Below are 9493 nucleotides of genomic sequence, written 5' to 3'. Positions count from 1 at the left end.
GTTTCGGCTTCCGGCTTTTGATGGTAGGCTTAGGTGAGTGGTTTGGGTAGTGGCCCAGCTAGCACCCCCTCATCATATTGGATAGGAGTAGCGGCACATGTTGCCAAGATGGTGGATTCAGACACATTGTTGTAATACTTTGTACGGTTCTCGAGAATAATCAATAAAGTGGCCGTATGCATCTCCCAGATGCAGAGGCCGGGGGTCATCCTCCTTTTCTAAAAAAATAAAAAAAAATGATAAAGGGTAAAGGCTGGAGAGCCACCACATGGATCAGAAACATCTCTTGGGGAAGTTGGCGCAAGCACACCAGAGTTGATGTCGCTAACATCTCGGTTGACCAAAGATATTCTGCTCTGTTGCCTGAGCTGTGGAACCATGAGACCCATAAGCTAGAGCTGAAGAAACTGGTTTTCTTACTACCCAGTACCCACCCTGAGCGTGCGCAACGATGATCTTCTCTACATCATGGCCAAGGTGGGTGGGGAACATGACAAGGCCTGGGTCATCGCCGTTGGCATGAAAAGTGCGGTTGTGGAGGGACTAGCCCCTGTTTCGACCGGACGGTACTGCCCCAGTACAATGTTCTCCCCATGTGCCTTCCCGTTACCTCAACTACATGACCCAAGGTCTGGTTATTCTGCCTTCTTTCCCCTTATACCTCATGTCATATGATTTACTCAGCATTATATCTTTTGAACTCTTGGTTGGTTAAGTGTTTACTCAGGACAACTATGTTCTAGTTTTGACATTATTGACATTAGACTGTTTGTGTTCATTATATTTAGCTGTCCATCAAACTTGAAAATCAACAGCTAGTTCAGTAACCTTCATGAGTTTATGTTTCATGCTGCGGTTAGTTGCAAGTATGCAAGGTGAAACAGCTGCCGATACTGTCAATGGAGAGAGTCAAGATGACTCAGGATCTTTGCGAGATGATTGGTACATTACTTCTTTTATTGGCATAGTGCTTATGTGATGTGAGGTGGTGATGAGCCAACTCGTTCTGTTCCTCAAATCAACCAGGGGAAAATTTGCATTTTACTCCGAATTGCATATTTCGGAGACTGTCAGTTTGGTTCTTTTTTTGGCAATTATTAGGAAACAAGTTGGAATATAACCATTCATGGCAGAGACTGTCGGTTTGGCATAGAGTCAATATGACTCCTGATTTCTGTGGAACGATTACTTTGATAAGTCCACTCCTCGAAATACTAGTTTTTTATGGGATTGATTTGGTTGTAATATACCACATCTTCAGGTGCAGATATGCATGCTTAAAGTTTTGATTCATGTCAGAGAATGTCAGTTTGGCATAGAGTCAAGATGACTCGTGATTTCTGTGGAATGATTGGGACATGACTTCAATAATTAGTGTCATGCTTATGGGGTTCGAAGCTGTTATGTGCCAACTTGTTCCATTTCTCTAATCAATCAGGAAAAACACATTTTAATTTGCATTTTCTCCCAGTTGCATTTGTTGGCAGACTGTCACTGTCATTTTTTTTCAATTAGGAAACAAGTCTGAAGAACCACTCGTTGGATGTGATGGAGGAATCTTGGAAGAACAGGAAATTCAAGCCGAGCACAGGATAAGAGGCAAGTTGCATTTCTTGTTCATGTTGATCTGCGTCTATGTTACGTATTTACTTCATTATCTATGTTATGCACTGTTTTCTTGGTACCGTTTGAATGATATGCTATCTCGTGCCTACCATGACATATTTATTATGTAAAAGATATCCAGAGAACAAGTACTTTGAGATTCCCCCTCATAAAAAAAATGCCCCCTTGAGAAGTTGTATCATCTCTTTCCACATTTTTTTGTATGTAACTCTTCCTTTATCAAATAAATTGCAGGGCCTGAGATGGGCAATCCAGTGGACAAATACTTTAAGAGGTAACTCGTGCATTGCTATCTTTACCTGTATTTGAATTTTCATTTGCATGACATCGCGTTGATATCTGCTGCTGCTGTTGGCTGCCTGTTGCCAGGATGAATGCTTCACAGTGTGCTCTGCAAGTGCTGTTGACTCAACGCTGGTTCAGGGAACTTGGTAATTGATAAGTCCACTCCTTGAAATACTACTTTTTTATGGGATTGATTTGGTTGTAATATACCACATCTTCAGGTGCAGATGTTCATGCTGAGAGTTTTGATTCTGAATTAATCTCCTTACTACCTCTGCAAATGTCTTCTCAGTTTAATCTGCAGCATTACTGTAAATTCTTGTTCAAGTCAATAATACTATTATTGGAGATTTTGTTGAGCAAGCATATCCGCTAAATTGTTACAGAACAATTGTTTGCTTCTGCGTATATTTGTGAATTGACCGTGATGACCAAAATATTCACATCTATTTGGTGTTGGTCCTTTGCAGATGAATGGTTGGATTCTCAGGGATCAGCTTGCGATGCATACTGCAAATCACTACCTTACTGGTGTCCAGCATCAGCTCTGTGTTTTGATATTAAGGCAGTAAGTTCTGTTTTGGTGACTTGCAGGCTTAGTTAGTCCTGGTTTTCATATTCCGAGTCCATCATCGTGTTCTTTTTGCTAAATCTTTGTCCTCAACTTCGTCTCGTTTTCTATCTTCAAACTGTGCACACATCTTCCCTTCCAGAGCTTCAAATTCTTTTTTGAAGTTTCTTGAAATACGACACAGCCATCACTAGCGTATTTGTATTCCAAAATATGAACTGTCTAGTTACCTAGATCCTTAAAAAAATTGGTGCAGGTGGTAAACTATGCTTCCTATAATGGTGATGGAGAAGGTGCTTCCATGGCTGTAGATTCCTGCTTACGGTATGTATGTGTTTGTGTATATACGAGGAAACTTTATGAACTGCACTTTGTTTGTGTGACTATATAACGCCTCTTGTTTCCCTAGAGCTTTGGACGATTTCTATAAACTACTGAAGCAGTCACCTCTGAGTGATCCATCAACAACTGAAGCCATGAAGCGTCAAATCATGGTTGCCCTTGGCTCTCTAGACAGGTACTAGCACTTGAAATGAAAAACAAAATCCGTATCTACTTCAAAATCGGAAGAACCATTTACTGACCTATTCTTTTCTGCACGTTTTCCATCTTTTGAGCATCTTGGAATTTGTACCGCTAAACCGTATGCCAAGGAGCATACAGAAGGTGCTTGTAGATGTCTGCCTGGAACAAAAAGAAAAAACACTAGTATGTGAACACTGCGAGAAGCCAGGCCTTACAGAGGATGAATCTGACGAATGGCGGCAATGGGGATCAGACTCGGGGGACGAATCGGATGAATGGCAGCAAGGGTCATCCGACTCGGAGGATGAATCTGATGAATGGCAGCGAGTGGGACCTGACTTGGATGACTCCCTAGAGACCCTCGGGAAGAAGCAGGCACAGGTTCTGGATCGCCGGTCGGGGCACTCGTGTTGGCTGTATTTTGTTTGCTGCGTATTGGTAGTGGTGGCCGCAAGAGCGTTGAGCCATCCCACTTTAATGTCATAGAGCCAGTATCTTGTTATTCTCTCTCTTCTAGGAGCTCCTGTGCCGTGCATGTAAAAAGGTAGTGTTCTGGAAACTAGTGTTAAATGAGGTTAACATCGGTGGTGGTTAATGTATTAGCATTATCCCTGTAGCTAAGTTCATGTGCTGCTGCTTTTGTTCCTGTTCCTTTTCCTGAATCAGATAGATTTGGTCTTGAACCTGAAGGACATGTGTGGCTATATGTTGTATCTGCTGCTTCTGGGCTCTCACAGGTTCAGATGGCACTGACAAGGTGTTGTGGTCACTTTAAGCTGCTCAGCAAGTTAGGGAAGGGAAAAACAATGGTTGGGAGTATTTGCAAATAACCACTAGGTTGTGCTAATATAACTGTCCACTATGAGGAAACCGTACTATTTGACCCTTTCTTTAGTTATTAAGATATACAATTATATACCCAAAACAATTTACATGAAAACGAAAGAATAAAATTGAAAATGAAATCTTAAAACTAGTGAAAACAACCCCGAATGGTTTATAGAAATTGGGAAAAGCTCGCAGAAATGTTTTTTTCTTCTAAATTTGAGAAAATTTCATCAATTTGAAAAAAGTTCATTAATTTTGAAAAAAAGTATATGAACTTCGGAAAAAGTTCACTAAATTTTGTAGTAAGTTGGTGATTTGAAAAAAAGTTCACGAGTTATGCATTTGAGAAAAGTTGAATGATTTTGAAAAAAAAGTCCATCAGTTTTGAAGAAAATTTCATGAATTTTGAAAAATACTTCTTCAATTTTGAAGAAAAGTTCACAAATTTGGAAAAAGTTCACGGGTTTAAAGAAAGATCATTGATTTTGATAAAAAAAAGTCCACCAATTTTAAAAAAGTTCATGTATTTTTTAAACTACAAGTTCTAAAAAATTATCAATTTTTAAAAGTGTGCGAATTCAAAAAAAAGTCACCAGATTTTGAAAAAAACATAGATTTGAGAAAAGTTCGTTGATTTTGATAAAAGTTTCAAATTTGGAGAAGTTCACTATGTTAAAGAAAAGAAAAGAAAAGTGAACAACGAAAGAAAAATAACTGGAGTAAAAACCAGGAAAAACCCGTAAAAGAACAGATTCATGAAGGTACGAATAAGAAGTAGACAAAAGGGTTGGTGAGCACAGCACCCGTAGTTTTGGTTACCTTGGTTTGAAAGTAAACAGTATAGTTGACATTTCGAATTACAGCACCCGTAGTAGTTTTTGAAGGTAATAATAATAATAATAATGAAAATGGGCCAAGCCTAGGAACCAGCGTGGGTGTGAGCCGATTTGTTTCTTTGCCTTTAACCAGCGCCTGGCTCTTCGGCGTTGGTCTTTCACGGACTCACGGACCCGACAACATTAGAAGCTCTTGCTTGCCGGAAAGCCACTGCTCTGGTCAAGGACTTGAGGATTACTAATATTTGTGTGGCCTCGGATTGCCTCTCTGTTGTCAATGATATTCATACTGGATTACTGCGCCAGTTGTGAAGGAGATCAACAATATAGCTACATATTTCCTCTCTTGCTCCTTTATTCATGAAGGACGTCTCTCCAATAAGGAGGCTTATAGTCTAGCTAGGCATACTTTACATCTAGTTGAAGGTCGTCATGTGTGGTTTTTAAACCCTTTTGATACTGCTATTATCCCTGTAACTCGTACCATTGATCAATAAAGTAAAACATGTTAGTCCTAAAAAAAACGGCGCCATGCTTCCTCTTCTTTCTCCGGTCTCACTAGTAGTTTGGCTGGCCCATATTCTGCTCGCTATTTTTTCTTCTTTTTGTTCGACTGTCTTTGCGGTCGCTATTTTTTTTGCATCTAGCTTGACTGTTGTTAAATCATGATCAAAGAAAAGAACAAAAAAGGAATTACTCGCGAACAAAAACAAAATACCTTAAAACTTGCAAAACATAAATGAATTACTCGTGAATTCAAAGAGTGTCCATGAATTAGAAAACATGTTTGCGAATGCAAAAAATGTTCATGAATTCAGAAAATGTTTGTAATTTCGAAAAATGTTTGTGATTTCAAAATACGCCGTCAAATTTATGAAATTTTTTGGGAAATAAAAAACATTTGTTACTTCAAAAATACTTCAAGAATTTATAAAATTGTCCTAGAATTCAAAATAAATAAATAAACTTGATTACAAAAAAATGTTAGTGAATTTGCAAAATATTTGCGATTTCAAAAAAAGTTCACGAATTCAATAAAATGTACATGAATTTGACAGGTTTGTACCTAGAGGGTATGCCCAAGTCATATGGCCCATCTCATGCCAATCAGATATATGGTCCATAAGGCAATGAGGTAATGGGCTAACATGCTAGGGCAATTGAAGTTGCAACCCAATTAAGGAGTTAGAAACCAGGGGGATCCTTACCACCAGTCGATGTTGCCAACCACAACCACAGTCACCACTAGCCTCATGGGCACCGCTACAACCTCACCACTACCGCAACCTCACCACTATATTGAACGTGGGAGCAATTAGTTAGAGTAGCTCCATGCAGAGCACTGTAGACATAGAAATTTGCAAATTACATACAGCTCTGAATGTGGCAGATTCGTTGACTAAAACTCTCTCACAAGCAAAACATAATCACACCTTAGTACTCTTTGGGTGTTAATTACATGTCGATGTGAACTAGATTATTGACTCTAGTAAACCCTTTGGGTGTTGGTCACATGGTGATGTTAACTATTGGTGTTAATCACATGGCGATATGAACTAGATTATTGACTCTAGTAAACCCTTTGGGTGTTGGTCAAATGGCGATGTGAACTATGGATGTTAATCACATGGCGATGTGAACTAGATTATTGACTCTAGTGTAAGTGGGAGACTGAAGGAAATATGCCCTAGAGGCAATAATAAAGTTGTTATTTTATATTTCCTTATTCATGATAAATGTTTATTATTCATGCTAGAATTGTATTGACCGGAAACTTAAATACATGTTAGAATACATAAACAAATACCGTGTCCCTAGTGAGCCTCTACTAGACTAGCTCGTTGATCAAAGATGCTTAAGGTTTCCTAACCATGGACATGTGTTGTCATTTGATAACGGGATCACATTATTAAGAGAATGATGTGGTGGACAAGACTCATCCGTTAGCTTAGCATATTGATCGTTCAGTTTATTGCAATTGCTTTCTTCATGTCAAATACACATTTCTTCGACTATGAGATTATGCAAATCACGGATACCGGAGGAATACCTTGTGTGCTATCAAACGTCACAACGTAACTGGATGATCATAAAGATGCTCTACAGGTATCTCCGAAGGTGTTTGTTGAGTTAACATAGATTGAGATTAGGATTTGTCACTCCGAGTATTGGAGAGGTATCTCTGGGCCCTCTCGGTAATACACATCATAAGCTTGCAAGCAAATGACTGAAGAGTTAGTTATGAGATGATGTATTACGGAACGAGTAAAGAGACTTGCCGGTAACGACATTGAACTAGGTATGGAGATACCGACGATCGAATTGAAGAAAATATGCCCTAGAGGCAATAATAAATTTGTTATTTTATATTTCCTTATTCATGATAAAGGTTTATTATTCATGCTAGAAGTGTATTGATCGGAAACTTAAATGCATGTGTGAATACATAAACAAATACAGTGTCCCTAGTATGCCTCTACTAGACTAGCTTGTTGATCAAAGATGGTTAACGTTTCCTAACCATAGACATGTGTTGTCATTTGATAACGAGGTCACACCATTAGGACAATGATGTGATGGACAAGGCCCATCCGTTAGCTTAATATTATGATCGTTCAGTTTTATTGCTATTACTTTCTTCATGTCAAATACATATTCCTTCGACTATGAGATTATGCAACTACCGGATACCGGAGGAATACCTTGTGTGCTATCAAAAATCACAACATAACTGTGTGATCATAAAGATGTTCTACAGGTATCTCCAAATGTGTTTGTTGAGTTGGTATCGATCGAGATTAGGATTTGCCGCTCCGAGTATCGGAGAGGTATCTCTGGGCCCTCTCGGTAATACACATCATAAGCTTGCAAGCAAACAACTAAGGAGTTAGTCATGAGGTGATGTATTACGGAATGAGTAAAGAGACTTGCCGGTAAAGAGATTGAACTAGGTATGAAGATACTGACGATCGAATCTCGGGCAAGTAACATACCGATGGATGATGTCTACTACGCAACCTTCTCCTTGTAGACGTTGTTGGGCCTCCAAGTACAGAAGTTTGTAGGACAGTAGCAAATTTCCCTCAAGTGGGTGACCTAAGGTTTATCAATCCGTGGGAGGCGTAGGTTGAAGATGGTCTCTCTCAAGCAACCCTGTAACCAAATAACAAAGAGTCTCTTGTGTCCCCAACATACCCAATACAATGGTAAATTGTATAGGTGCACTAGTTCGGCGAAGAGATGGTGATACAAGTGCAATATGGATAGTAGATATAGGTTTTTGTAATCTGAAAATATAAAAACAGCAAGGTAACTAATGAGAAAGTGAGCGTAAACGGTATTGCAATGCTAGGAAACAAGGCCTAGGGTTCATACTTTCACTAGTGCAAGTTCTCTCAACAATAATAACATAATTGGATCATATAACTATCCCTCAACATGCAACAAAGAGTCACTCCAAAGTCACTAATAGCGGAGAACAAACGAAAAGATTATGGTAGGGTACGAAACCACCTCAAAGTTATTCTTTCCAATCAATCTGTTGGGCTATTCCTATAAGTGTCACAAACAACCCTAGAGTTCGCACTAGAATAACACCTTAAGACACACATCAACCAAAACCCTAATGTCACATACTCCAACTTGATCAAGGAGGAGAGCTACACATGTTTTATGTTATTTTACCTAAGAGAGAGCAGCAGGAGTGATTAGCTAGCTAGAAATGAGTTTGAGGATGATGATGTGCTACACTATTACTATGATGATAAAATAGCTAGTGTTGGTGGTAATGACTATAATGATTATTATTAGCTAGTGTTAGTGATGATTAAATAAATACTGTTGATGGTAATGACTATGATGATGATTAAATAGCTTGTGTTGGCGGATTAAATTCAAGTGGAGGCAACATGTGGTGCACATCGAAAGTACTACTAGTCCAAACTAGATCAAGTTTGGATTAGTAGTATACTTTTGACATGCACCACATATTGCTTCCACTTGAACCTAATCCACCTTCATTTGACACACCATTATGGACATAATGATGTAAACCTCATAATTGGCATTGTACCAATATTTGTCCTATGGCACATAAATACACTAAAAATAAAAAAAATAAAAAAAGAATACTAGTAGCGATGGCGAGAAAACACGCTGCCAGTAGTTACATTAGCAGTAGCGTGGGAGTGAACAAACGCTGCAGCTATTTGCCCTAGCAGTAGCGCATGCGGGCGCGCGTTACTGCTAAGCAATAGCTGTAGCGCCTTATTAGTAGCGTGCCTACCCGCGCTACTAGTGAGCACAAAACCCGCACTGCTGCTAGCCTTTTCCCAAGTAGTGCAAAATTAAGTGAATTTGGCTTTATCAGAAAGTTTGGGTCAAGAGCTTCGATTTGCAAAAAGAATCAACCCAATCGGAGTTACGAAACTCAAGTTATGATCAAAAAAAGTTTGAATATGAATCAAAATAAATTTTGAAAATTGAAAATTTCAAAGTTGATGTGGCAGGTTCACTGGATAGGTGAAAACAAGACGAAACTATAGCCGTTGGTTTCATCTAATTTGGATGAACGAGTAAAAAGTTGCATATTTGAAAAATCAGGACCAAGCTATTTTATGAAAGAAAAATAGGTACGGCTAAAAGAATTCTAAGTCTGTTGTATAGATATGAAGACTACTTGATAATCTAATTATTCTACCGTACTAGTCCATAAATAAGTATAAGAAAACAAAGAAAGATATCTTTATAAGATAGAGAAAAGACAACTTCGGAGAGAAAAGACAATTTCCAGAAGTCCCGCCGGAGAGGAGAATTTTTTTTA

The 9493-nt window shown here is 38.8% G+C and overlaps 1 protein-coding gene across 1 annotated transcript; it reads left to right on the top strand.

Annotated features, from left to right (window-relative positions):
* Positions 1–246: 246 nt before the first annotated feature.
* Positions 247–3704, top strand: LOC119271095. The gene is made up of 8 exons (XM_037553047.1): positions 247–629; positions 1516–1599; positions 1861–1900; positions 1996–2057; positions 2382–2479; positions 2739–2806; positions 2892–2999; positions 3100–3704. Exons 1-8 carry the CDS (start codon positions 620–622, stop codon positions 3491–3493), a joined length of 864 nt encoding a protein of 287 aa, XP_037408944.1. The 5' UTR covers positions 247–619; the 3' UTR covers positions 3494–3704.
* The last annotated feature ends 5789 nt before the right edge of the window (positions 3705–9493 follow it).

Source organism: Triticum dicoccoides, chromosome 3A (genome assembly GCF_002162155.2).
Source record: "Triticum dicoccoides isolate Atlit2015 ecotype Zavitan chromosome 3A, WEW_v2.0, whole genome shotgun sequence".
Classification (NCBI taxonomy): domain Eukaryota; kingdom Viridiplantae; phylum Streptophyta; class Magnoliopsida; order Poales; family Poaceae; genus Triticum; species Triticum dicoccoides.
The sequence above is the reverse complement of the archived record's forward strand: the minus strand, read 5'-3'. Positions and strand labels throughout refer to the sequence as shown.

What these genes read in the sequence shown, in the direction of transcription:
- LOC119271095 (XM_037553047.1), top strand. An exon ending in AGCCGAGCACAGGATAAGAG is followed by an intron (nt 1,600 to 1,860) that starts GCAAGTTGCATT and finishes AATAAATTGCAG; the next exon opens with GGCCTGAGATGGGCAATCCA. An exon ending in ACGCTGGTTCAGGGAACTTG is followed by an intron (nt 2,058 to 2,381) that starts GTAATTGATAAG and finishes GGTCCTTTGCAG; the next exon opens with ATGAATGGTTGGATTCTCAG.